General features: G+C 48.3%; 7 protein-coding genes across 7 annotated transcripts; 5 read left to right on the top strand and 2 right to left on the bottom strand.

The window, feature by feature from the left end:
- Positions 1–595: 595 nt before the first annotated feature.
- Positions 596–2,695, top strand: I303_106614 (uncharacterized protein; the record flags this gene model as incomplete). The annotated part of the gene is made up of 7 exons (XM_065969409.1): positions 596–823; positions 902–1,236; positions 1,307–1,434; positions 1,547–1,901; positions 1,965–2,010; positions 2,101–2,319; positions 2,396–2,695. 7 exons carry the CDS (start codon positions 596–598, stop codon positions 2,693–2,695), a joined length of 1,611 nt encoding a protein of 536 aa, XP_065825481.1.
- An 867-nt stretch (positions 2,696–3,562) lies between these two features.
- On the top strand, positions 3,563–5,109 carry I303_106613 (uncharacterized protein; the record flags this gene model as incomplete). The annotated part of the gene is made up of 3 exons (XM_018411388.1): positions 3,563–3,664; positions 3,750–5,018; positions 5,080–5,109. 3 exons carry the CDS (start codon positions 3,563–3,565, stop codon positions 5,107–5,109), a joined length of 1,401 nt encoding a protein of 466 aa, XP_018259200.1.
- A 1,293-nt stretch (positions 5,110–6,402) lies between these two features.
- Positions 6,403–7,065, top strand: I303_106612 (uncharacterized protein; the record flags this gene model as incomplete). Its single annotated transcript, XM_018411389.1, has 1 exon — positions 6,403–7,065. One exon carries the CDS (start codon positions 6,403–6,405, stop codon positions 7,063–7,065), a length of 663 nt encoding a protein of 220 aa, XP_018259201.1.
- A 1,005-nt stretch (positions 7,066–8,070) lies between these two features.
- On the top strand, positions 8,071–10,717 carry I303_106611 (uncharacterized protein; the record flags this gene model as incomplete). The annotated part of the gene is made up of 4 exons (XM_018411390.1): positions 8,071–8,116; positions 8,329–8,852; positions 8,914–9,138; positions 9,197–10,717. 4 exons carry the CDS (start codon positions 8,071–8,073, stop codon positions 10,715–10,717), a joined length of 2,316 nt encoding a protein of 771 aa, XP_018259202.1.
- Positions 10,718–10,979: 262 nt separating this feature from the next.
- Positions 10,980–12,534, bottom strand: I303_106610 (uncharacterized protein; the record flags this gene model as incomplete). Its single annotated transcript, XM_018411391.1, has 6 exons — positions 10,980–11,108; positions 11,267–11,723; positions 11,857–11,893; positions 12,002–12,156; positions 12,228–12,392; positions 12,461–12,534. The coding sequence occupies 6 exons, from the start codon at positions 12,532–12,534 to the stop codon at positions 10,980–10,982; spliced, it is 1,017 nt and encodes a 338-aa protein (XP_018259203.1).
- A 639-nt stretch (positions 12,535–13,173) lies between these two features.
- On the top strand, positions 13,174–23,243 carry I303_106609 (uncharacterized protein; the record flags this gene model as incomplete). The annotated part of the gene is made up of 30 exons (XM_065969408.1): positions 13,174–13,437; positions 13,514–13,660; positions 13,733–14,881; positions 14,929–15,195; positions 15,249–15,574; positions 15,627–15,765; positions 15,831–16,283; positions 16,339–16,631; positions 16,694–17,036; positions 17,108–17,326; positions 17,383–17,842; positions 17,904–17,979; positions 18,036–18,224; positions 18,280–18,586; positions 18,651–18,745; positions 18,804–19,019; positions 19,077–19,149; positions 19,203–19,283; positions 19,335–19,469; positions 19,520–19,595; positions 19,652–19,863; positions 19,923–20,079; positions 20,159–20,389; positions 20,448–20,731; positions 20,811–21,014; positions 21,075–21,540; positions 21,594–22,404; positions 22,476–22,616; positions 22,719–23,072; positions 23,189–23,243. 30 exons carry the CDS (start codon positions 13,174–13,176, stop codon positions 23,241–23,243), a joined length of 8,223 nt encoding a protein of 2,740 aa, XP_065825480.1.
- Positions 23,244–24,198: 955 nt separating this feature from the next.
- Positions 24,199–25,917, bottom strand: I303_106608 (uncharacterized protein; the record flags this gene model as incomplete). The annotated part of the gene is made up of 3 exons (XM_018411393.1): positions 24,199–25,218; positions 25,289–25,532; positions 25,673–25,917. The coding sequence occupies 3 exons, from the start codon at positions 25,915–25,917 to the stop codon at positions 24,199–24,201; spliced, it is 1,509 nt and encodes a 502-aa protein (XP_018259205.1).
- Positions 25,918–27,096: the final 1,179 nt, after the last annotated feature.

Below are 27,096 nucleotides of genomic sequence, written 5' to 3'. Positions count from 1 at the left end.
ACTAGGTTTCTCTTGGCGCTGTGAGCGCATTCGCAAGCGAGAGAGGGAACATAGGGGCGATGCATGCCAGTTTTTCGCTTGTAATGCGCTCACATCGAGCCCTTTGATGAGTACAGCTTCTCCTGACAGGTACTGTACGATTTGCTGTAATTTCAGATGAAACGCATCCCTCGTTCCTAGGCTGCACTGCTGCACTAAACAATTATGGACAAATGCCCTTATTCTCTCAAGGCCCTTCTTCTCGTACGGTCAAAGTCCTTACAATCGAAGGATGGTCTTCAGTTCCATTCATCAATCCATGAACTAATCTTCCATTTGGGGTCCTTTGCAGGTGTTTCAAGCTTGTGATCCGTTGCTCGATTACTTGATTAACAACTCAAGTAATAGCGTTCACTCTGATGAAGTGTAGATAAGGAAGACCGTGATATGTATATAAGAGACTGGTCTGTTCATCAAGCGGTTCTCTCATACTATCAATACATTCCCTTGTTTACGATCCTTTTGTTGAGCCATTATCATTCATACTGTTTATACGTGTTCCTTGACAATCTCTGCACAACTCACCTATTCTGTCCTGAGCGACATTCCACTCAACATGCTTCTCAGCACGCTCCTCTGTGCTATACTAGGCACTGTGCTTGCTCATGCGCTTAGCATCCCTAGCCCAAGCCATAGTGTATCGTTTGAGGAGAGACAGGCCGCCTCTGCTGAGTCCGAGCGATATGTGTTCGCGCATTTCATGGTCGGTTTCGTCAACTCCTACACCCAGGACGACTGGAACAGGGATGTCGCTTTAGCCTCCAGTAAAGGCATCGACGGATTTGTGAGCAGACACCGATATGCTCCGCGTACCTGATGAGCATCAATTCGCAATAAGCTAATTTGGGTAATATCGATGTAGGCTCTGAACTGCGATGGTCAAGACACGAATGCCCAACAATTGCAATACGCATTCACTGCTGCCTCGAACTCGAATTTCAAGTTGATCATCTCGCCTGATTTCGTTCATTATTCATACGAGGATCCGGGACCCGTTTCCGAGTTACTCAAGCCCTGGGTCACCCAGCTGGGCTATTTCCAATACGAAGGTAAACCGTTTGTAAGCTCCTTCTGGGGTGAAGGAACGGATTGGGTCAAAGTCAGAGAGAACGTCGGTGTGGAGCTATATGTTTGCCCATATGACTATGCGAGTCAGGCTGCTGTAGACACTCCCGGACTAGACGGGCTGTTCTCATGGTGAGTGCACTCGACCGAGACAAGCGGATTAGGGAGTCTGATTGATGACGAGATTTGAAATTCGATCTAGGCGAACATGGCCTGGAGAAGGTACAGACGAAGTCGTCTTTCAAAACATGACAAGTGATCCAGATGAGGAGTATCTTAACCTGCTCGCTCCACTAGGAAAAACATTCATGGCTCCTGTGTCGCCATGGTGTGAGTCACATCCGTTCATATCGACATTTCCTGCGGACAATTGTTACGCTGTCATCGGTCGCATTGTGCGCTGACTAAGTAGCTTCTGCTGCCTGTGTTCTGCAAAATGCAGTCTATTCTCACCTTCCAGCCTCGACAGGCTTCCCGAAGAACTACTACCTATACTCAGATACACTGTGGCCTACAAGATGGCAGCAAATCCTCGATCTCGGAGTGAAATATCCCGACCAAGTGAAATTTGTCGAGATTATTACTTGGAACGACTGGACCGAGTCATCCTTGATCTCCCCGTACAAAGGCACGATGACTACGGACGGGAACAAGGAATGGTCGGAGGATTTCGACCACTCAGTATTCATGGATATGATGGGTCCCTTCATATCTGCTTTCAAGGCCGGACAGGCTCAGCCGCAGGTCACTGAAGATAGGATGGTATGGTGGTATAGACCGACATTGAAGAATGCCGAGTGAGTTGTGATCGACCATACAAGTCTGGCGATCATGAGCTGATCATCGTCATGTATAACCAGATGTTCCTCCACCGATAGTGTAGGCGAGAAGCCCAGAGGATGGGAAGTGAGTCTGACAATTCGACGATTGGTTATGCCTGAGAAATAATCATGGGAACCCTGTTGAATTGCACTGATCGTCATCATTGACTTCCAGATGGCGGCGGACTCAGTATTCGTCGCAGCGCTCACTACAGGTCCAGCTACGATCACCGTAACCATAGGCGGTGTAGCCTCCTCCCAGTCAGTGGACGGTGCAGGCGTACATACCCTTGCCTTCGCAATGAGTGTGGGAAGTGTAGCTTTCCAGATGGAGGTAGACGGCGGTGGAAGTGCCACTGGAAAAGGAGCTATCGAGATTTCCGATCAATGCTATGTAAGTGAAGTCTAGGGGAAGTGCAAGGAGAAGAAAAGTCATCGAAAACCGACAAGCTGATGGTTGGACCTGGTAGAACGGAGTGTACAATTTCAACGTACTTGCGGGCACTGCTGCCGTTGACGGTACCTCTTCCCCGGCCAGTGGTGACACCGCTTTAGCCTCATCGGCTCCTGAGGTTTCAGCAGCACCTGCTTCCAGTGTGGAAGCTGGGACAGCTGTATCTGCGGAAGCTAGCATTCCAGCCTCTTCCGCCTATTCGACTCCCTCTGATGAAGGTGGAAACACAAGTGCCACACAAGCTGTCTCCTCGGTGCCCGTAGCTCCGGCCAGCAGTTCGCTACCTGGTAGATGGGGAAATTGGAGGAATCAATAGTACGGCGCTCACATAGCTGCTCAGTCCGCTGTGACTGCTAGAATGGACAGTAGACTAGATATACAGTATGGACAACACGACAGACATGTATGTAGTAAATATGAGTTATATTTCGGTTGCATGCGGAGTGGCTACATGCGATATGGTTCTCCCCTTATTTGATCATCGGCAGACCATGAACTTGAAAAAAAAGAGGCTGTCAGGGTGTGGATCATCGTCAATCTCATCAATCTATGCAGTGAATGAGTTTCGATTTATGCTCAGTCCCAGATGGGGCGATTGAGTGATGAATAACGAAAGTGATACCGGACAGACTCAAAGGCATCCTTCGCATGAAGTTCAATCTCAGCAATACGAAGGACGTTCGAATCCAGACAAAGGAAAGGACATGCGGACCTTAGATCCTTTCGCACAAATATCCTCGGTCTTCTGCTTGATGATTGCCACTTTGCGAGTCGTTCAACCTCCTTTTCAAGCGATTTATACCTAATCAAGCTGATCAAGAGCTACGAAGTAATCCTTTCTGACCTATCATGAGGAATAAAAGGTGGTCATAAAAGGCTCATCACGTTAGATCACCCCTTGATTCTAGCCTTCAGCCGTACGATTGATCCTTGAGAAACGCTAAATTAAGTTCTTTGTCCTGTTCATCCAATCCATATATAGCTCAGATACCGTCGTCAATTCTTTGTCTCGCCAGATTCCCATATTCCCATAGCATTTGAAGCGTATGCTTCTTCGAACACGATAATCAGCGCGCATACCCTTTCTCACACGACCTCTCTGCCGACTAAACGACTGAACTTACTTACTTACCACGCTCTTTACACCCTTCTCATCTACCCGCTTGGTAGTTCCTCACCCACTATGAAAACAAGTACTATAGTCACTTGCGCTCTGTCGAGCCTGGTGGTAGTCCAAGCGATCGCTCTAGGCAGGCTACCAGGGTCTGAACGTGAATCGCTTAACGTGAGCTCCCAAGCTTTCTGTGCTAGTCATTATGTAGCGTGGTAAGCTAACAGGATTCATGATGATACGAAATCGTTGATCATAGCAACGCGCACCTCAAGATGAAGCTGATGCTCCTGCCACACTACCTCCTGGTGTCGAGCTCCGAGTGGGTATTCCCCTATTTACGAATGGCTCAGCAGAATCATTCGACATCGTTGAACGAAATACCCCAGAAGCACCAGGAAGTACTTCTCAAGCAGCGGCACCCACCAGCTCATCCTCTGCTCCTGCTCCTTCCTCTTCGTCCCAAGAAGGCCCAATTACCATCACGCGAACGCATATCCAGACTATGACAGAACAGCCCTCATCTGAAAGTTCAGGTGTTCCTGTTCCAACATCCTCCTCTTCTAAGCCCTCTGCGGCTCCATCGCCTGCTTCGTCGACGAGTTTGAGCCCTCAAGAATCCTCCTCTGTCGATGACTGTAAAGGTGCTTGTCCCACTTCGACCGAAGATGACGTTCCGGTGGGTGAGACAGACGCGGCTGCGACTCCCACTTCTTCCTCTTCGTCCGCTGCAGCCCCACCACCAGAAAAGACTGAAGAGTGCGAAGAGGACAAGGACAAGGATAAGCCCGCCGAAACTACCGCCCAGGCTGCTACACCCACTTCATCCCCCGCACCAGAGGAAGAAGATGATTGTGAGGAATACGACGAGGAGGAGGAAGATTGTGAAGAGGAGAAAGATACACCCGCACCGACTACCCAGAACGCCGCAACTCCTACGGAGACTAAGCCGGCGCAAGGGTCCAGTGGGGGTGATAGTGGAGAAAGTGGCGGTGAAGGAAGCGACAAAGACGAAGATTGCGAGGATGAGAAAGACAAAGAGGAGGATTGCGAGGACAAAGAAGAGAACACTCCTGCTCCATCGTCATCTTCAGCCAGACCAACTACTACTCAAGCTGCCGCACCAACTTCGTCATCAAAAGCGCCAGCTACTTCGTCTAAACCTTCGCAGCCTGATACCACAGAACAAGCCGCCGCCCCAACCAGCACTGCACCTTCGACATCTTCCAAGCCTGCCAGTTCCGCCACACCAACCACTAAGCCAAGTACCACCCCGAAAGAGTCTGCCACTCCGTCGCCGAGCTCCAAAACCAAGACTTGCGATTGCGAAGATGACGAGACTACCACTGCGTCGCCTAAGCCTACGGGTGAAGCTCCTGGAGAAGGTGATGCTGCTCCCAGTGACTTCCCACAAGAGGTTGGCGCGGTCATGAAGTCTACCAGTGTCAGCGTCGCCACTGGTACTGCCAATCCATTCGCTTTCGTCGAAGCTGATGATCCGGAATCTACCGGTACTACACCTGCCACCGTAAGTCAGACTGTGTCCAGTCGCGGTATGTTTCGGTACAGTGGCTGACGCATTTCACTAGCAGAGTGATTCTGGATGGACATGGTTCTAGGGTACCGTATAAAGAAGCTTTTTTGTTGACAATCTCGAGCGTATGATGACTGGATCATCTCAGCGGGAATGGCATCTGTGCAGTACGATTCACTAACCCATCGATCGTTCATACGCTCGTCTCACCACGGTGCAAGCGGACCTGTTTATCGGCTCAGTATCAAGTATATATACACATATGCGTTCTTGACTTAATTTTCTAGATATCTTTCTTACATGGACCTTTTCGTACTGTATCAGACGCCGTCATGGATCTGTATTCGCCCCCGTTAAGCTCATCATCCTGATATGCTATGACCAGGAACTGAAGAGCGGGGCAGGAGACTGATTATCGAAGCAGCAAGACCCTTTTCTGGACTGATTTCGGACGTCCTAAGGCTGGTCCTTTGGTAAATGACGATATAATAAAGGTGGCAGTGATATCCACACTGAAAGGAGGTCGCCTTGTGATCGCAGATCCGAGGAGAAAGGGTTCTCAGCAAGAGTGTCATTTCTGCATGTATGAGCCCGTCCTCTTTTGAATAATTGAGTGTTTCGGAATGCATGGCTGGTCAGACTTCCTTTTGATCCTTGGCCTGAAGATGATGTCATTCAACACCTTCGCTTCTTCTGTTTGACTGTTTCTTGAACACAGCGCAGAGCCCAAGAGGAGGAGCTGATCGACATGATGATGGACTCTCGCTCTCTTGACCCTGTATGATCTCCAGCCTCCCCTTAGACAATACTTACTAGATCAGCTACCACGTATAGTTTCGTTGCGTGCCGTTATCCTACAGTGCCTAAATCCTTCTACTCTTCTCTACGGCGTTGAGTCCAAGGTGAATCATCCGCCATTTGGCATGTCCATTCCCACGTCTAGCGGTTTGGTACCATCTTCAGTCCCGAGTGAGTGTCGCAAATCCTCCTATATCTGGTCGTCAGGACCAGTGGGCTACAGATTGAGCTGACCCTACAATCCCTTTTATCCTTGTAGCTGACGAATAATTGCCGCAATGCCCGGAACCCATCCAGGCCCGCTTTCCAAGGATCACCACTAATTAACTCGATATACAACATCCACCGTTTCGGCGATGTGCACCCGGATCTCCAAGAGGCGCACAGTGAGGCGATGTACAAAGAAAGAGAATGCCGAGTGATCGTCCCCGATCCAGCTCGATATCGCGCTTTTTCTCCTTCCTCCTATGAGATCACCATAGGTAACTTATCCGGGCAACTTCAAGGCATGAAACAGTCTCGCAATCATGGCAATCTTTCTAATGGGGATGACCTAGTCATCAGTTGTATCCGGCTTACCATGCTAGAATTGAAAAAGGATTTTGAGAACACTGCATCTGAGAATGCTCAATTGGAACGGTCCCATTATCAATCGCTACCTGATTCAAGTATCGAGCACTTCAAGAATGAATTCGCGGACCATCACCTCTATTCGAGAGACAACAACTTCTCCTTCATAAATTACCGTGGAGAGCATATGGCCTCCACAGATGACGAGGTGGCTTCTGCTCGTGCGACAGCCCAAAAAGCTTGGAACGAGTGGAAAGGGCAAATGATACAATCTCTCCACATGAGTGGCAAGCAGAATACAAATCCAGAAGGAGGATTCAACTCTTCTGTAGCTAGAGGCGTGGCACTACTCCCATCGCACTTTATGCCTGACTTACGCTCGGAGAACATCTCGAAGTGGTCTCATGAGAATAACGAGAATATGCACATATTGAGACGCAGAATTGTACGTCTACAAAATGAAAGATTCGCCAGCGCCGCGACTGAAGATACGGCGGGACCTGCAAGCGACGAGCTGGACCAGACAAGACTGCGGCTCGATTCCAGGGCTCTTCAGAGGTATTTCTTGGATTATATCACCGACCATGGGTTGGTCAAGCAGCCTGAGCGATCAACTTGGGCAATTTTGGTAGATACGGCGCTGTCGACAATGCGTGGGAATGGAGCAGCGTGATTGATCCTCGCATTGGCATTGGGGAAAGCAGGGGAAGCTACGTTTCTGCTATTTATGCTCGTCGTGCTCCAGGTATATTTGGGCGAAGTTCGGCGAGTTCCGCTGTATGAAATTGTCTTTTCCTGGTCAGCGGCTGTTGGGATCTGCGCTGCGCTACGTGTGTCCAGTCCCGAGCATCCCATATCGTTGATACGGGTGATCAACAACCACGCAGCGGGATGCAATGAGTGGTGTATACTTTGACTGAGCTAGGCTTCTTGTTCGAAGCTAGGTCCGCGTTTGAGCCCATAGTCGATCACATTGTGTATTGTGTGGTAAGCGGTCTGTGCACACGACCTTAAAAGCTAATGTACAAGGAAAGTGGAGTCCTGTGGATGAAATCTGATTAGAAAATTTCACTAGTCATGTTACAGCTAACTAGTATGATTTTCAGGGTACTCGCTGACAATCCGTCGGACCCGGAGGATCAAGGTATATTATTTCCTAATTTAGCGATTGTTTACTGATTGTTACCCTGAATACCATGCCATACGTTTGAAAAATCTTTAAACTGAAAGATAGACTGAATTAAGACATCCACAAAAGCAAAAAAGCACATCATCATATGCTGACTTGCTCTTCTTTCATATTATACTATTCGATAAGCCATATATCACTCGTACAACCATTGCTGTAGCTTTCAACTCTCAACTATCTAGTGGTCAGGCCACGACCCAGACACCGTCACCTGCACAGCACACTTTGCTTGTTGAACCGCACTTGCTCCAGTAATCACAACGCTTGAGCAACTCCACCCTTCGACCAACTTGGACCAATCATTCCTTCGATGTTTGCTCAGCTTAAGACTATCAACCTCAGTCAGACCACGTTATTTACCTCAGCCAAACGCACTGTACTCAACTTCAAGCCAGTCAAAACCCATACGAAAGAATTGCATCTGTTGTTGATCAACCAGAACCACTACAAGATACCCAGAGTCTGAGTTAGCTGGTCATTTCAACTTAAATGCCCAGCGCTCATTCGACCTCTCATAAAAAGGGTGGGGTGAAAGGTGAGTGTCGTCCCCGTCTGTCCTATGAGCCTCCATCTGGACCTTTGTCCATTCGTTCGCTACGTAGTCCTGGTCGTGCGAGCAATTATACTCCTCTTTCTCTTCTTTTTCCCACAGATTTTCCAAAGGTCCTTTGAGTTTGGCATCTAAAGCTATATAACGAGAATAGCGCTGACGAGAGGTCACACCTGCTTCTTGCTTTCACCTGACAGCTCACGCCTCGCCCAATCCATCATTTCAAGCATCCTTACCCCGAATCAAATTGAAAATACGCAATGACTCCCCGTCCGCCTCTTCCTCCACTTCAGTCAGATCCAGACCACCAATACTATCCAAAACCTTCGGCTCCGACGGGTCGTCTTCCGATCTGACCCCTCCAGAGGATGAAGACGACAATGATGAAGATTACAACGAAAGCATGATAACCCCTCGTAAGGGTATGCATAAAAACCGTCAAACACCTACAACTTTGATAAATAACCAAATCTCGACACCCATAAAGAAGTCTGCAGAGAAGAAGAAAACAACGAAAACAACCACCGATCCGAAAGCGAAAATAAAGAGTGAAGGCAAGAAGAAACACCCGACACCTACTGCGAAGGCTCTCACAGGCTCGAGTACTGCTGGAGGGCCACCAACTAGGGAAAAGAAGAAGGCTATCAAACTAGAAGAGGTAGAACGGAGAAGAGCCAGAGATGCCAAATTTGATGTGGAAGGCACTTACGCTGGTGATATGGTAAGTAAAAGATAATGTGCCTTATCTCAATTGTATGTCGAGCTTACAGTGATCTGTCTAGACCCCCACTCCCGCTATACACACTTTCGATGAGGAGATGTCTTCATACGGAGATACGGAGTCGGATATCGGTGATCTCACGGAAGACGAACTCACAGGATTACCCGCTGCTTTTGTCGGGCACGATATCGAGGACCTCAACTACGGCGCAGGGCACGACGCCGATGTTGAAGGCCAAGCAACGAATTTCTGGGACGACACGTCAAGTGATGAGGATCAGGAGGAGGTAAGTTGTGTACCCCTTCCCATTGTCCTGGTTACTTCTGACGCCTTTTCTGATTCAGGTCTACATAAATCAGCTGTCCGGATCCGAAGCAGAGCAATTATCTCAGTCATCTGTTGATGAAATGTCCGACGACTCCATGTCTGACTCCGATCTTGGCTCCAGTTCAGACGATGGTTTAGACGAATTCGGTTTCCCTATGCCCTCGGCATCGCTTTTTCCGATCAACGAAGAAATGGAAAATGGTGAAAGTGGTGATCCTGGTCTTGTCCTGATGGAGAATTGGGATGGTCAATTTGTTCTGGTCCAACCTAGACAGGAACGATCGCGTTCTCGACATCGTGGCGACAAAGGATCTCGGACAGCCGGATCGGTCAGTGGCAGTACAGTCTTATCCGGCGCTGATCAGGCGGCACTTCTCATCGACCCGGACGCTGGCGATGGCGAATTCGATACAGATGCAGACTCTTATTGGTCAGGCATGAGTGATGAAGATGATGGAGGAGATACCACCGACTCCATGGCCGAAGAAGATATGCCTATGTTGGATAGTCCGGCATTGAACGAGCTCATGGAAGTACAAATGGCCGAAGCGGTATTACGAATGGCAGTGGAGAACGGAGACATGCCTTTGTTGGACGCCGGACCATCAACCATGGTGACAGATGCTACTGGTCATGATCTTCAAACCCCTGCCTTGTCTACAACGTCTTCAGCTGGACAAATTGCCGGTCCATCTACCGCTCCTCTACCTCAAACACCAGCCCCTCAAGTGCCCGTGATGGGTACTTTCCATCCGACTACGGACGATCCAGCTCAGCATGCTGTCATAGACGGCACAGGTGGAGATACCAAGTCGCCTTTTACGCATCGACGCAGGTCACGTCGCGGCAGGGATGCCGCTTCTGTCGCTTCGAGCAAACGGTCGCTGGAAGAAAGGAAGCGAAAGAACTCCACCGCCACGAACGATCCTTTCTCACCAGCTGCCAGTCACGCTGTTTTCGGTTTGAACAAGAAAGCGAGATACTCATCCATACCTGGCCATCCGAGGTTTGTAGCGGCTCGGCGCGCGGCAGAGGCATTTTGCGACCCTCAAGATCGAGAGACTACTCCGTCAGATTCAGACGAAGCTTTCTCGCTTGAAGATATGCTGGAGACCTCGGTGCTGATGCATGAGCTGGAGGAGCATCAGCACGATCATGAACATGATCAAGACGCTGAACATCTTAGACATATGATAAGGTTTGATCGAGTTGGAGTATCGACTTATCTGAGGCGGAACTTTGGAACGACTGGACTTATCGATGGTGCTCACGTGCAATCTCCAAATAACAATAACCAGCAGATAATAGGCGGACAATTGGAAGATACGTTAGTCGGACCTATGGGAGGTAGACTGTTGGTCTCACCAGTGCTGCAACCTACGAATCATAATTCCCGAAAAGAGAAAAGGAAGAAACGTAAAGCTTTGGCTGGTCAGTCACATCCACAAGCTCAAGCTCAAGTTCAAGCTCAAGCGATTCAACAACATCAACAACAAATGATGGAAAGCAGCAATACGATGCCGTTATTGCAGATATAATGAACTCAAGAAAGAAGAGATACAAACCAAGCATGATATATATCACCCTCTTTCCCAATATCCGTCTCAACCATTCATCCCTTCATACGGGCAGAATCACATTGATCGTTCCTGCTCGAGCTCATTCTCGTACTCTTGGCTTTCACTGCGCTTGCCTCAATTGTTATATGAGTATAAAAATGTATTGTATAGCTATGTCATAGTCCCATGCAAACATGATAACATGACGCGATGTGCATGACTTTATTGATTGAAAGCATTATTACTTATGCCATACTTTGATCGTACCATCTAGCGAGGCGGTTATCATTTCTTTTCCTCTAGGATTCATCTCTATGCTGGTTATCTGTTTCTTGTGTATTGCTTTAGGATGATCGGAAAGCGGTTTACCCTGCCCAATCAAGATGATAAGAATCAAATCGTCAGACTAGTACTGCTCGCAATTCCGCTGCCCGCTGCGATCATCGATATAGGGGATTGGAGAGGGAAGAGCAAATGCGGTGCGACGAAGGTAGACAAGCAAACGACTCAAGACATCGCTTCACTCACATCTAATACATTCCAACTCCATAATGCACCATCCTTATCTCCTGCTAAGACATGACTCTCCCCATACCCCCAAATCATCCCCCATTTATTGGGTATCACCTGGTGTCCTCTGAAAGTCTGTAAACAACTACCGTCTTTCCTATCGAATATCCTAATCTTATTTTGAGCATTACTATTACCGTTGTAATTGCCATTACCACTGCTATCCAGATCACTTGAATGGGCATGAGGATTGGTGGAGACGAGTATACTTTCTTCAGGATTGACAGTGGACGGTCTGAGGGAATTTATAGGTTCGCCGATTAAGTCGTCGGTGAGTAAACCGAATCGTAGATCGTAGGTACGTAAGAAGCCGTCATATGATCCGGCGATTATCTGAGGGCTGGAGGGAAGAAGAAGGGAAGAGACGGTCGAGGTGGCTTCTTTGAGCGTTTGAAGGGGGTCTCGGGATGATGCTCTGAGAGTCGTACAATTTAGCATTAACCAGGTGTATAATACGATTGAGGAAGAGAAATAGCTGATGAGACTCGAGAGGACCCAAAGCTCTACTCGGGAAATGCAAGGAAAAGGAAAGGATGAGCTGGACGCACCTCATATCCCATAACATGACTTTCGCATCGAATCCGGCTGTTGATAATGATGATCGCTGTGTTAGCTAAGTGCTACTTCCGGATTGATAGTGTCCGATGCATGGGATATGACGAGGCGAAATTGATACACTCTGCTCAGACTCACCACTTGCAAGGATCTGCGAATCGGGACTAAAAGCCACAGCATTGATTTTACCGAAATGACCTTGCATCCTCCGGATCACTGAGCCTGTCGGAACATCCCATAAGAAGACTGCTCGATCGCCTCCGGAGGAAGCGAATTTGGCATTGTCATGGGTTCTATATGAGCATTGAAGAGAAGATTAGCTCGAGCGTCTTTGAGGTCAAGTGCCTGTGAATTTGTCACTCACATGTCCAGAGCTAATACTTCTTGAGCATGTCCATTATAACATTTGATCTCTTTACCTAGAGCTGGATTCCATAATCGGATAGTCCGATCTGTTGAGCCTGATAGCAAGTATTTTGCTCCATGATTGTACTTGATCACGTTGACTGGACCGGAATGAGCGTCGAGGCTATCCAGTAATCACACACGATGCTAAGCTATTGATTGAATATATATACCGGTGGTTTGCTCACTCACGTCTGGACTAGCTTTGAGGGGTATGAGAGATCCGGTTTTCCGTCTGCAATACCATCGCCGCGAGAGGGGGCCATCCTGCATCAGCCAGAGCCAGAAGGAGCGAAATGCCAGCAGCCTTTATTCCTTTGTCGTGTATGTGATCCAACATATAACGGATCTTTCGGAGCAAGCACAGCACCTGTACTGATCGAGAGAAAATAAGGGGCGGAGTGGTCCGAGCGTGTGTGTCTGTGTCTGAATCTGAATCTGAAATGAGGTACGAGTACGGGTAATCCATGATTTATGAGATTTAAGCATGCTCTCACCGTACGCTGTGGTTTCATGTGTCATGGATTGGTTTGATGTATCGGGATTTTGGACTGTGCCCTGACGCGTCCGTGTAATTTCATGTCATTTACCATTGTTCAGTGTTCAGTTCTATAGCATATTGGCACATTACAAAGAGGTCAAAGCTCAGCATAGAGTATCATAACATATCGTTTGAGATTCGGAATACCCTGCCCTGTTCTCCTGTATCCCATCTGGTCAAGTCAACTCATCGTTCCCCTCTTTCTCTCTCCTTGTTGCTCTTGCACATATGATACCTTAACCCCTCTTTCAGCCTCGGCTTCTCGCTTTCTGGCCTTCGATACCATTTCCAACCTTGAAGACCTCACCCTGCGCCTTCGGAACTACAATACCGAACAACACGCCCTACTGCTATTCCGCACAAGATGCCTGTGCGACGTAATGGATCTTCACCTCATCATTCCTTCAGCTCGCCTTCAGGCCTATTCCGCTCCTCGAACTCCTCAACCTCTCAAAATCAGCTAAATAGTAATCACAATCTCAGCAAAGGCGAAAGTAGTGTGAATCAAGCTTCTTCAACGTTTGATACGAGATCGATAGATGAGACTAGCAGTATAATCATGAGACCTGAGAATAACACCCCAGAGCAGAAGGTCATCAACTCGCTGGTGTTTAGGATAGTGAATAAGGTAAGCTAGTTTGGTAGCCTGTAGCATACAGCACCGACCAGAAGGTCAATAAAGCTGATGTGCAACTCACACTTAGCTACCATGTAATTCCGGAACACGGCTAGCCATCATGGAGGTGGATCCTGGTGTTCAAGCTACGATTGGGTCATTATTACAACTGTCTAGATCGCGATTACCGTTGATAGTGCAGAGTTTAGTGGGCGCGCTGGAAACGCTATCCAAGGTATGATCGTCCTTCATCAGCGCCCTCGATTATACTTACAACGGACCGGATGTAGCTGATGTGAGACTACAGTACACTAGCTCGTCCTCGTTGGCCGAAACTTCCCTTGACATCCTACATTCACAATTGTACCTCCTGCATATCCTCAACTTGTGTCTCTCCACATCATGGCAGGTCCAATCGCAAAACGCACCACCTCCGCAAAGCGAGATTCCTCGATGTTGGCCCGACCCTCATCCCTTCGACGATATACTAGCAAGGTATATGCTCGGCATCATGTTGATTTACGCTAGATCAGTTTCGTCAGATTCGGTAAATCACGACAGGGTTAGTCCAGCACCCACGAAAGAGTCCAAGATCTCTGGGACATCCTCGACAACCTCTTCAATGCGATCAGTAACTTCCAACAACTCAGCATACACACTGGGCACCAAATTCTTCCAAGAACACTCTTACCCTTCCTCTTCGACAGCTCCGCAAAACGCTTCGAACAAAACCAAGATGCTTTCAGCGTGCTGTACTACGCCTACTGCTATTATCACTCAGATGATGAAATACATCTCAAGAGTAATCTTCTACCTGTCAGCATCTAATTGGAACCTAATTCTGTCGAGAATGCGGAGCAGAATCGGTCATCTGCAAACTACCATCGAAGAATCCCCGGATGTCATTGAGATGAAATTGTTAGAATGGTCGAATCTGGATAGAAACAGGCTATCTCAAGTCCTGCAAGAAATCAATAACACTTTCATACATGTCAAGCGTCCAGCGCAGCTGTCCATAGCGAATGCGCTGAGAAAGGCAACATGGAATTGGATCGAAGTGCACCCGTCGGAATACGAATCTTTCATATTAGCTAATCGGAAGATGGAAGGTGGTGTCGAAGCATTATGGGAAACTCTATGGTCATTGTCTGATTCAGGTTTCACTTCATCGAACGCCAGGCGTACGAAGACATTTTACCCCTTACTAGCAATGTTGATGGTACTCACTCCCGACATCTTCACCAAAATGGTAGCTACCGAGACGACTCACCGAACGTCACCGCTAAACCAAGCTGCTTTCATAGATAGAGTGAGAAAAGGACTGAGTTCAAGTAAGAGTGTGGAAACCTGCGCTATGGTCTACGTGGACATGGTCAAAGTCGCTATGGCCCTATCACCGAAACACCATGCCACAGGTGTCAGGAGCCTTGTACCAGATATACAAAGTGATGTCAAAGTAAGTTCTGTCTCCTTCCTTTACGAGTCGAAGCTGAGTCTGTGTAGCATGCTTTGTTCGGATCATCTACCTCAACCGACGTCTCCGACAGCAATGTCCTGATCGATGGATTAGTTGCCTTGTACAGATCGGATTCGGACACGGTCAGCTCGACATTGTTCCCCAGACTCCTCACAAGTACGGTCGATCTCAACAAAATCGTTGCTGTCAGAGCATGTGTGGTCATAGCCGTGGAAGGTCAGAGGCTGCCTTGGTTCGCTCCGATGAGTGATCTGAGACGAGTCGTTGCTCCCTCTTTACGTGCAATATTAAAGGTAAGTTGGATGTTACCGATCGGTAAGATAAGGAAGCTGAATCTTAAAAACAGAACTACGCGCAGTCCCTCTCCCTACGTCGACGAGCTGCACCCGAGCTACCATCTGGACAGACTGACTTAGTCAACGAGATCTTACTTCTATATTCGCTAGATCCGCAATTTGTCTTTGAAAGTTGCTCATCTGACCAATCTTCCTCATCCACCGACAGCCTGAATCAGCTTCTATTGGCCTTGTCGTCCTTGACGGTGATACCGAGTCCTGATTCGCTATCTCCCATCGCCTCCAGAACAGCCTGTGTCCTCATCGATGAAATGAGGAAGAAGTGTTTGGGAGACAAGGAATTTGAGGCGTTGGCGACCAGTGCTGGTGGAGCAATGTGAGTGTAATCTCGGGTCAGATAGACTCGTCCGCTGATCCCTGCGTTGTAGCTGGCAAGTCCTGCTAGATATAGGAAGACAAACGTTGTTCGCCTTTCACAATGCCGATTCGGACGATGTTGCGACTGCCATGAATGCCTTGAGGGAGTCAAGTAGTACTGTTTTACGCCTAGCTGAAGAATTTCCTTCAGTGAGCGAGATACCCCCTACCTTCCAACTGACGAGGGATGCGAGGACTGATGTTGAGGTCACCAGGTACTCTTCCCTTCCCCGATGGCTCAACCAGCTGCGATGGTCATATCCGTAGCTGGCTTCACAACGTGTGCTGGTCCCGATAGCGAACAGATTTCTCTCACCTTGCCAATGTTATCGGTCTTTGGCAAGATCACGAGAATGGCTCACATGTCAGCTATGGGTCAGCTCACACCAGCCACGAGCGGTTTGGTGCCTGACCAAAGGGCGAACGCCTTCGATGCGCTGGCTATGCTACCTACGTCTATCGGTAGACAACAGCAGCAGAGGCAGATACGACGGACCCTCAGACCTCTAGCTATTTCCACTCCGTTCACCATTGGCTTATGGATCGGACTGGCCGCTGTCGCCCAGAAGCTCACAGCTAAAATTCTTGCTGTGGAATCTGATGCCACCTTGTCCAGCAGGGATGTGCGGAGAAGGGCATTGACCGCTGATATAGATGGTCTCGATGAGGTAAGTCATTCATTTTCCGCCAATTCTCAAGTACTGAATGAAAGACTTATTGCAGGAAGAGTCCAAAGAATGGCAAAACTTGATATCCTGGTTGTGCGCTTGCGTCGGGGTAGCAAATTTCGAAACGAAAGCCCCTCCATCTCTTTGCGATATCATCGGGAAGGGCATCTTGCCTCCGGCCTACGACCAGCAAATTCTTGACCCGCACGTACCTGTCGAAGCCTTCGTGAAGCAATGCGTAGATCTGTTGGTCAGCAGTTCAATAAATGTACGAGAGACCGCCAAGAACGCTCTGGGAAGTGAATTGCCTACTAATGGATGTAAGATGATTGTCGGGCCAATGATAAAGTGCGTCACTCTCAAATACTACGATGAGAAAGACCATGACCACTGAAGAGGTATTCTTCCAGACTGTTGTCACATGCCATAGGACCGGCCGGTGTCAGCGTGTCCGAACCGTTCACTGCCTTTGCAGAACAATCAGTCTCCGTCCTTCGACTAATCATAGACCGCATGGGCCCCAGCGATGATTCTCCAACTGTTCAAGTGGACCTCGGAGAACTATTCTACCTGTTGGCCCAGTACATACACAGGCTCGGTAGGGGCGATGTCGCTCTTCGACTCAAGACCAGATTTTGTCACCTGATAGAAATCGCTCTGAAGAAGCCTGACAATGTGACTTTATCCAATAAGCTGAAATTCAAGAATGCCTTTCTTGACTGGATGTCGGAGTGGTCGTTAGAGTCGATGAGGGTGAGTTAAAATCTCTCTTTTTTTCGGCGAGAGCTCTTCAAGTCGGATGCTGATCACTTTACGCGTGCTAGGACAACGACAAGTATGTCTCAGGCCTCGAGACTACTAGCAAAGCTCAACGAGAACTCAATCATGCATGTCTTCGGGCGATGGTGCCGGTGACCGATGGCTTGGTGCTCACGAATCCCGGCGAAGAGGGTGACAATTCTCAAGGGGTGGTCAGGTCTAGACTGTTCTATAAGCATTATCATCATCTGGTCAAGGTGCTCGAAAGATCTAGCTTCGAAGAGGTGAGCTTTCGCGCAGCTCAGGTGGATGAAAACAGCTGACTTGGGTTATCTTTCAGGCTGAATCAGTGGGATATACTTCCTCGCTGCACGGCACCGGTAATGGCAACTTGAAAGAACCGCCTTCCCATGATGCTCCCATCTTGGCCATCTTAGCACTGTCGAACCTCTTATCGGCCAATGTCGACGTCGGCTTGAAACATTGCTTGACATTGGGTTATCATGAAGATCCAGTCTTGCGCACGGCCTCCATGCAGCTTATGACCAACACCTTACAACAGGGAGCCAGATTTGGCGGACTGTCTTCGAAGAATCAACGCTCTGCAGAATCGACAAACCAATACCTCGACCTTATGTCTGGACCAAATTTAGCTCTGGCGTTGGCCATGGTAGATGTCTGTCCTCAATCGGGAAATGAGGTAGACGAGCTGTCAACTCTACTTTTTAGGGTATTTGAAGGTACAGGAGCCTTGTTGGGCTTGATGCGGGCTTTGATCGAGCGGGAAGTCGCCATGACCAGTGGGTGTTACTCCATTAATCCGTCATAGAATTTCTGGAAGCTGATGCGAGTTTTTCGCAGATCATGAATCTGAGCTGTTCAGAGCGAACTCAATCACCATGAGAATGCTTACCATTTTTGCCAAGACATACGGATAGTAAGTTGAGATGGGCTGGGCGTCTCACGAAATGTGATTACTGACAATCGGTATAGCAATTACGTCAGACTCACTCTGCAGCCCTTGGTACTCTCGTTGATCGAAAAGCCAGCCGAATGCTCCTTCGAACTGGATCCAAGTAAGGCTTCGGGAACAGATGACATCGATAGAAATGCAGATCATTTGCGGTTGATGTGTCAAGCGTTGTTGGATCTGATCTGTTCTTCAACACCAAGGGTACCTCTGTAAGTCATCTTGAACACTCCGGACTGAAACGATAGCTGATTTGCCATATTGCAGGATGTTCCGAGCACTATGTCATCACATTTGGGAACTGGTCGACGATCGCTTCCCTGACTCTCGTCATTCGGCAGTCGGATCATTCATCTTCCTTCGGTTTTTCTGTCCAGCCATTGTATCGCCTGAGTCGATAGATTTGGATGTCAACCCGGATACGAGGGAGACCAGGAGAGCGCTGTTACTGATTACCAAGGTCATTCAGAATTTGGCGAACAATGTGATATTCAAGGAACCGCACATGAAAGTTCTGAATAGCTTCTTATCGGAGAATATCAGGCAGGTCACCAAATTTCTGAGCGATATAGCTGTAAGTCGACTATTCAGGTCATTAGTCCTGAAATATCAAGCACTAAATGAAGTGCCGTTCCCAGATCCGACCAAAGACAGCCGACGTTCAACAAGCTACTAAAATCTTCGCAGGAGATGCTGAGAGGTATCAAGATCTGAGTGGCGATGACGCAATCATGTGCGTGGAGGAAATCAAGTCCCGGCTGTGCTATTAGCTAATGGGCGTTTTCGAATAGTCATCGATTCGTGTACAAATATCAAGGCAAAATTGAGACCTCCTTGGCCAATATGCCTAAGCATTTCCGAAATACTGCTGTCATTACTAAAGCTGCCAGAACGGAGTTGGACGGTAAAGCCGCTTTGGAGAACCTGCAGAAGATTATGGAAAGATCCGGTCCACCACCTACGAATAATGGATTGAGTGCTTCGGCGAGATCCCAAGTCTACGACGAGTGAGTCCATATGCTTTGATGACGCCCAAAAAGCCGGTGTACTTATCGGGCGTACAGATTCATGCAGCATAATCTCGGGCGTAATACCGATAGTGTAGCGGATGCGTTCTACGAAGGCCCAGCTAGTCAAGTGAGCTTCATTGGCACCTTGACCGTCTATATAGCTGACAGCTTCACACTTAGAATGGCCGACGTATCTTTTATTTCATTGTTTCAAGAGTAGCTCTGGTAGACTACGATCTTTTAGCTTATCATGTGTTCTCGGTGAGCTATCTTAGCCTCTTCTGTGGTTACTATAGCTGACTGGTCAAGTAGCTCCTCGACAAAGTTACCGATTTCTTTGATGTAGTTATCGACTTGACCAATTTCTCCGCGGCTAATGAACTCCCGTTACCATGGCTCAAACGATCAATCCAGCTGTTTCCTCCTGGCATCTTACCGAGTATACATGTGAGTCCCCTTCTGCTGTGCTACCGAGCTGCAGTTGACTCGCGTTGCAGACTTTGGCCATCTACAACCCCAACACGTATGCCAAGAAACGTATAAAGCGATTGGTCTCAGAATTACTAACAATCAGTAAGTGGATCCTCAAGTTTCGCCGATCTGATCTGAGCCTGACTCCATATATGTAGCCCCGGCCGTCGGCAAGAATGTCATCGCTTGTAGCAGCCCATCGGAACTCGCGGACTTCATACCATTCACCAGTCTAGCCTTACCCGAGTACACGATGGCTTTGGCATTTGAAGCGGATCACGTATTCACCAATCTTTTATGTGTGGCTGATCACGAAACTCAAGTCCCAGTAATTGTCAAGCAGGGTCATGGCTCTTTGCAAATCGCCTCTGTGAGCTTGACTTCTCTGGTAAAATCAGTGGACGTGATAGCTGACCGCGAATGTGTTAGTGGAAGAAACAAGAACTGCTTCCTGGCATCAAGTCATACGTGATCGATGTGGTCCGTCTGCACGACATCGACGATATCATAGTCGGAAACGGTGCGCCTTCCGACCATTTGGTCATCAAACATAGCCAAGGCGAGACCCTAGTGTTCGTCTCGAGACGTAAGTCAGGTCTTGTGCCTGGCCATGACCGCTTAGATCTGGGATTGAGCGAGCATTAAAGCTGATCCTTTTATGAAAGGACGAAACGAGATGGCTCAGATTATCCGAGCTGCAAGAGCAAGATTACGTGAAGGCCCATCGAACGAGAGAGCACTCAGACCAAGCGATGTCCCTGCGACCCTGCTCAATGTTGCCCTGCTCAACCTCTCCTCGAGCGACGGTAGGCTCAGAATGGGTGCTTATATACTACTAAACGAGCTTTGCCAGTTCTTCAAATACGACCTAGCTTCAAGAGTCTTAAGAGTTTCTGGTGAGTATACTCTCTGACATAATGCCGAACGGAGTGTTGAAGCTATGAATAAAACTAGCTGGATTGACGATACCCAATAATTCGCTTGCATTTGTCGGAAACCTATCACGAGCTCTTGCTGCCTCTGTGCCGCATCTGACATTGGAATTCTTGAAAGAATGGACGATCGGCTTTGGCAAAGCGGATACGCCGCTCAAGACTGCTTGTTTGCATTATGTCGGACCTTGGCTGGTCAATCTGGATCAATTTAGCAGGCCTACAAAGGAAGATGGACTTGAAAGCATCAAGCAGGTCAGGGAGATTATCAGAGCGTTTATCGGAATCACGGTGACCGAAAGAAGGGTGAGTCGAGATCATCATTTATCTTTAGCTTTTAACATAAGTCGGATCAGGTTGGTGGTGCTGATGTCACGCCCATTAGCGATTGCATCTTGCTATTCAGGAACAAGTATGGGCGATCCTCACCCAATCCCACGAAAGTCTAGCAGATATCGTCATTATTGAGCTCATTCACGCCGCGGTCGATGCTGGCATTGGAAGTGATAAAGCGGAATGCGTTGGAGATATCCTGGTTTCTGTCTCGTCGACCGCCGTTAGGGGTAAAGTCATTGCGAAGCTCCGAAAGGTATGTGCAGTACCTGCCCTTTGGCCCGTGCATGACCATCGCTAATAATCTCGAGCGCAGACGCTAGCCCAAACGTACCTCAAACCGTCGGGACATATCACGGAGAACGCTGCATGGCCCGAGATATGCTCTTTGGCCCGCATCACTCTCATCCTGGGATTCAATCCATCCTCATCGCTTGACACTCAACTCTTCTTACCAGAACTCTTCCACATCATCACCCTCCTGCTTGGCGCTGGTCCAGTGCTGATGCGTCAAACGATATTCGGCTTACTGGTGAATGTCATCCAGTCACTCGCTGCTAACCCGACTTCAGGCGATATGGACTCAACGTTACTTCAAAATCTGCTCAAACGGGTACAACAACCTCAGATTATGGCTGCTTTCGGTCTCACTCAAGGACAAGGCAGCATCGAATTATCTGGACTGCCTGTGAAAGACGAAACGGATCTTCAACTGTTAGAGCGAGTTGAGGAGGCCTCGAAGTTCCTTGGGGAAGTCTTGGCTGCAGGTGCTATCTCCGTCGGTGAGCTTGCCCACTAAACGGCCCTTTAGAGTCTCAACTGACTTTTCGATTAGATTGTGCCAATGCTTGGCGTGCCCGTTGGATGGGTCTGGTCGCGGCGACTTGCTTCCAGCACAATCCAGCTACTCAACCACAGGCATTTACCGTCTTGGGATACCTTGCGTCGGACGAAGTCGATGACGATCTAGTGTATCAGATCTTGGTTGCTATGAGCACGACGCTATCCCATTTCCAAGAGCGTGATAGCGTGCTCTTGATCAGCATGCTGAGATGCCTCAGCCGAATCATCAATGGTCTCTTGCCCGATAGTCGATATGCCTCAAGTCTGTTCTGGCTCGCCGTGGCAATCCTTCAACTCGGCTACATCCCCTTATTCGCGCCAGCCCTAGATTTGATGAACGCTTCCTTGAAAGCCGTCAGCGAGACTACCACCGCGGACCGAGTACTGCACGGCAAAGACCTGATGGACTTCTTGTCGAACACAAGAAGGAGCATAACGGAACAAGCCAGGAAATTAGATCAGACGTCGGGAGTCTCGTTCGAGACCGACCTGAGTTTCTCATTGGTCGCGATCATCTACAAGGGAGTTAGACATCCGACCACCAGAAAATTGACCGTTGATTCCCTGCTGGACTTGCTGCGACTTTCTGCTGAGCGAACCAGGCCGAACGGTGAAGACGAGATGATGATCTCGCCGGGGAGCATAGCGTACTTCATCGCATTGCTTTCCACTGGCACGAGCGGGAATGCGGGCAATGGTAATGGTAATGAAGAGATCAAGAATATCTTCCGGGCCGCAGGATTGGAGATGAACCCGACAGAAGATTTGGCCAATATAGCGATATTCGATATGCTGTCTATACCGTGAGTAGTCTCAAATCCTCATTCCTCTCACCGCGGTAAATGGACTGATGATGATATTGACTGCGGAACAGGGATAACTCCACGGCGCTACTCTTGGTCAGCTTGGTAGTTGCTCTTCTGAGTGGATCGGGAGGATCCGACGGGGAGAAAGTGGTCTTGTATAGGTTACTTGCTGATGCAAGTGCCGAGATGCCTGAAGTGGTAGCTATGACGTGAGTTCCTCTCAGTCCGAACCACGGTCGGATATGATCTGTCCTTTTGTGGGAAGTCTGGCTGATATTGAATTGAATTTTTGTTTGCTTTCATCCATGAAGATACGATGTCCTCATACCAAGAATCATTTCGACCTTGACAACCACCTCGAACCTTTCGATTTTACGTTCGACATCGATCATACTCGAAAGAGCATTATCAGATTCCAATTACTCTTTGCCCAATTTTAACGGTTTACCAAGTACGGATTCTTCCACCTCACTCAACTTGTACCAACAGCAACAACAACAGCAGCAGCAGCAAAACAATCATAAGATGTACGCAAGTAGTATATCGAGCAGTCCGAGCTTGAATACAAATCCCGGAGGAGGAGGAGGGACACGAGAGCAGGTCTTAGAGGACTTAGGAATGAAAGGATTGAGTGAATTGGGTTTCACTCAGATCAAAGGCGATAAGTGAGTCTCGTCTTCGCAATCTCGCAATTTCCCCTCTATGCGAGCTAGCTCTATATGCATCGCGGACACAGGTACGGATGAAGAGGATAAATGCTGATGCAAAGATGTGTGTGTAGGCTATTGATGATGGCCAAATGGATTGCGGGGTTGATAGAGGGCTTCACCATCTGATCAAAATTGGGTGTGGTCGGGTATATAGTTTAGAACTCGTATAGTACTTCATATAATTCTTCTTCTTCTCGCCGATTTTCTTCTTCTTCTTCTTTGCCTTTCGTGTTTCTTCCCCTTCGTTTCAATATCAGGCTGTCTTCTGCATAAGCGCAAGGCTTGAATGCTCTTCGGATCTAGGTGATCTGGAACCCCCGGATATAGAAATATTACATACCCTGCATCCATCATATACCATTGCCCTGTGAAATTTCCGCTCATACACGATCAAGAGTATGCTTCACAATTATAATAATTATGATAATGAATGATCACGGATGTTCTTTGTACTTATGAGACTGATAGCAGGTTGGAGACCAGTTCCTTCGGTTGTGGACCGTTCTAGTCCAATAATCTGACAGGCTGATATTATTGATTACCTCGAGAGCCGACTTCTCTCAACTAATGCCATGCAACGATAATCTCTTATAGGAGAATGTCAACTATTACAAAGGACTTGATGACCGAAGAGCCCTATTCCAATCGGCGGATGACGCGTGAGTAGGTGAGTAGGTGAGTATGTGTACGAGCAGAAGGAGATTGTCCATTTTATTCATGAGAACATGGGAACATGAGACGAGCTATCCAAGTTCGCGAGAGATACTGAAGAGCTGAAGATCAAATAGAACAAAAGGTTTATGCGAGATTGTGGAACGATGAATGAGAGTCTTGATATCTAGCTTACTGACTATGGTAATGATGATAGGAAAACTAAAAATCAAGTGGATCCGGAGAGTAGAGTGAGGGTCATCAATATTCAACAAGTGTCATCATCATCAACTTCATCATGCTCATCGTTGTCGATTCCTGCTTGCACATCTGCGTCGTCTCGTCTCGTCATCTCTTATCATGAAACCATTCATCCTTCCGTCCCGCCCTGCCTTACAATCCATCGTTACAGTTGTATCCATCTATTTGACTAGGCAACAACCATCATACCCAAAGCGACGGCACCGAGAGCGACAGCAGCAGGGATAACCTTGTCGAGCGCCAATTTAGAGGCTCCACTCGATGGAGCAGAAGAACCGGAAGCGGCGGCTGAGCCAGAAGCACCGGAACCACCGGAACCTGAAGCAGCGGCACCACCAGTGGTGATTGAAGCGAGGGATCCAGTGGCGGTACCGACTGAAGGTTGGAAGTAAGTTGAACCTCCATCGACGGACGTGACGGCGGTCGTAGTGGCGTTGGCGGAGGTCTCGATGTACGCTTCCGAGATGGGTTTACCGAGACATTCGATGATTGACTTCAATTGGAATTTACCGGACGAGATAGCTTGTGGCAAGACATATCCTACGGCCAAGTCGACGGTCTGTTGGTACAAGTCATGAGCTAATACGATGAAACCGGTATCCAATTTAGGTACGTAGTCGTTCAAGATGGTGTCGAAGGTTTGGAAAGATGAAGCACCGGTAGCGGTACCCCCGGAGATGTGCCAGTCGTTCGTGTCGAAGTTGGTGTCTGTGACACCCTCTCTGTACGAAGTCCAGATGATAGGGGTGAGACCCATTTGAGCGGCGATAGCTCTGACTCGGTCGTCGATATCTCCGTAAGGTGGTCGGAAAGTGTTGGGGGTAACTCCAGTAACATCTCTGATGACCTTGGCAGTCCAACCCAATTCAGCAACGATTTGTTCGTTGGTCTGAGTGGTCAGAGCGGTGTGAGACCAGGTGTGGACAGATAAGTGGTGGCCAGCCATATATTGCGATTGGACGATTTCGGGTCGGGACAAGACTCTGGAACCGACCAAAAAGAAGGTGGATTTGATTTGTTGTTCATTCAAGTAATCTAGGAGCAAAGGAGTGAAGGGCGAAGGTCCGTCATCGTACGATAGACCCCAGGTCATCTTATCGGGACATTCAGTGATATCGGTCTCCCGAGTACATCCACCACATGTCCACCAACATCGTCCATCGGTAATTGCGGTTGGGTCGGTAGCGCACTAAGATAGTTAAAAAGAGTCAGTGTACCGTGCTCGAAGAGTAGGCAGAACGAAAGAAGACACGACTCACCTCTCCAGTGGTGGTGTTGTATGTGGGTACTTTGGACATGTCAATCTTGCTCAACCAGTCTTTGACCTCTGTCGAATCCGTCGGTGGGACGACATCCAAGGCAGGGTAGTTGGCGATGGTGAGAGCGGAAGTGGGGAGAGCGGGAGCGCCAGAAACGGCGGTGGGAGTGGAACCAGCGGCGTAAGTGGAGTCAAGGGCTACAGTGGTATCCGTTGGTGCGCCAGAAGTGAGTTCGCTTAAGGCGCTGAAAGTGATAAACGCAGTCAAGGTTAGCGATGACAGGTCTTAGACCACATCTGATTGGTCAAGCGAATAGCGGACCGAGCGTGAGTTGGGGTACCAACCGTTACGGTTGGGGGAAAAAGACACAGATGACGGACTCACGGAATGGAGAATCCTTGAGGAGCGGAGATGGTAGCCGTCAGACTGATAACACTAGCATCGACGGAAGTACCAGTCTGAGCTAATGTTGCGCCCGAAGCAGCAGCAGATCCAGCGGCGGTAGCTGTAGCAGCTCCCGAGGCAGCCGCCGATCCAGCAGCACTAGTGGCGGCGGCGGCATCTGATGATTGAGCGTATGCCCCGGAAAGCAGAGAAAGGAGTAAAGCGGTAGTGGCGAATCTAGACATATTGATTCGTTATGTTCGTTTCCAGTCGCCGATGATGAAAGGGGGAAGAAGTTGCTGTGATAGCTTGTATAGTAGTCGGGTCTGGGTGACTGAGCGAGAAGAAAAAGAAATAAGACGCGTTCGTTAGTGTTTGTGTTGGTCGATGGTGACGTTAATCTGTCGATGAAAGGCGATCAATCAGGAAGATGATCAAACAGAGGATGAAGAAGATAGTCGATTATATTGATAGAAGACGAAGTAGATGAGAAAGCAAAAAAGTGTATTCAAGTGTTAACAGATGATGGATTTGATTTCGTTCGCCAGTGAGTAGTGAAAGTGAAGGATCGAAGGATGAATGAAGGAGGGATCAAAGCACAACAACAAAAATCAGGAATCAGGACAATTTAGACTAATGATTGATCTTGGCACTAAAAGCAAGGGAAGGAAAATAGGAGGGCTGTGCAATTAAATGGTCCTACGGTGAAAAAGAGAAGGATGAAAGATGGAGAAATGACGTGAAACACGTAAATAAAACCCTTTTCACCCAAACAATCGAACAATCGCGTCAAGGCGTCACGAGGTAAACCCATTCTCAGTAGTCACAACCCTGAACCCTCTACTCTATGATACCATCTCAGAACGGTCCGGGCGTGTCCGCTTCTGCTCTACACTACTCACCGTTGTTTGGTCACCTTGGCATCAGCCTCTGTATGCTACAATAAATAACGCTTTGTCCGTTTTAGCAGTATCCCGTCTTGGCAGATGCCTACGCATCAATGATGCGATGCGATGCTATGTGATTGCGGCTGAATGATGCGATGTCTGGTGACTTGTTCACCTCGTCGGATTGGGCAGCTTGTCCGTGATGCGATCCGGGAAAAGCGATCTGTTTATTTGTGGTGAGTACCGGATGTGTGCAGCCAGAGACGGAGACTCATATGCCCCTTGTAAATTGCCTATGATGAAATGCGTTTACTATTGCTTGAGGCCGTGAGACTATCGGAGTCTATCCGCCTGTCGATGTATACAGTGTTGGGTGGCCTTCTCCAAGACAAGAGAATCGTAGGTATAGTCATAGGCGTGAACGCGATACTGGTAGAATTCAACAACAACATAAATACATAAATCACATAGATCCTACACAAGTGAGCAATTCGTTGCATGGCGAGCATGAGGGTATAATGTTCCGCAAGGCAATTA

Source organism: Kwoniella dejecticola, chromosome 8, assembly GCF_000512565.2.
Source record: "Kwoniella dejecticola CBS 10117 chromosome 8, complete sequence".
NCBI lineage: Eukaryota > Fungi > Basidiomycota > Tremellomycetes > Tremellales > Cryptococcaceae > Kwoniella > Kwoniella dejecticola.
This window is presented reverse-complemented; position numbering and strand designations above follow the sequence as displayed.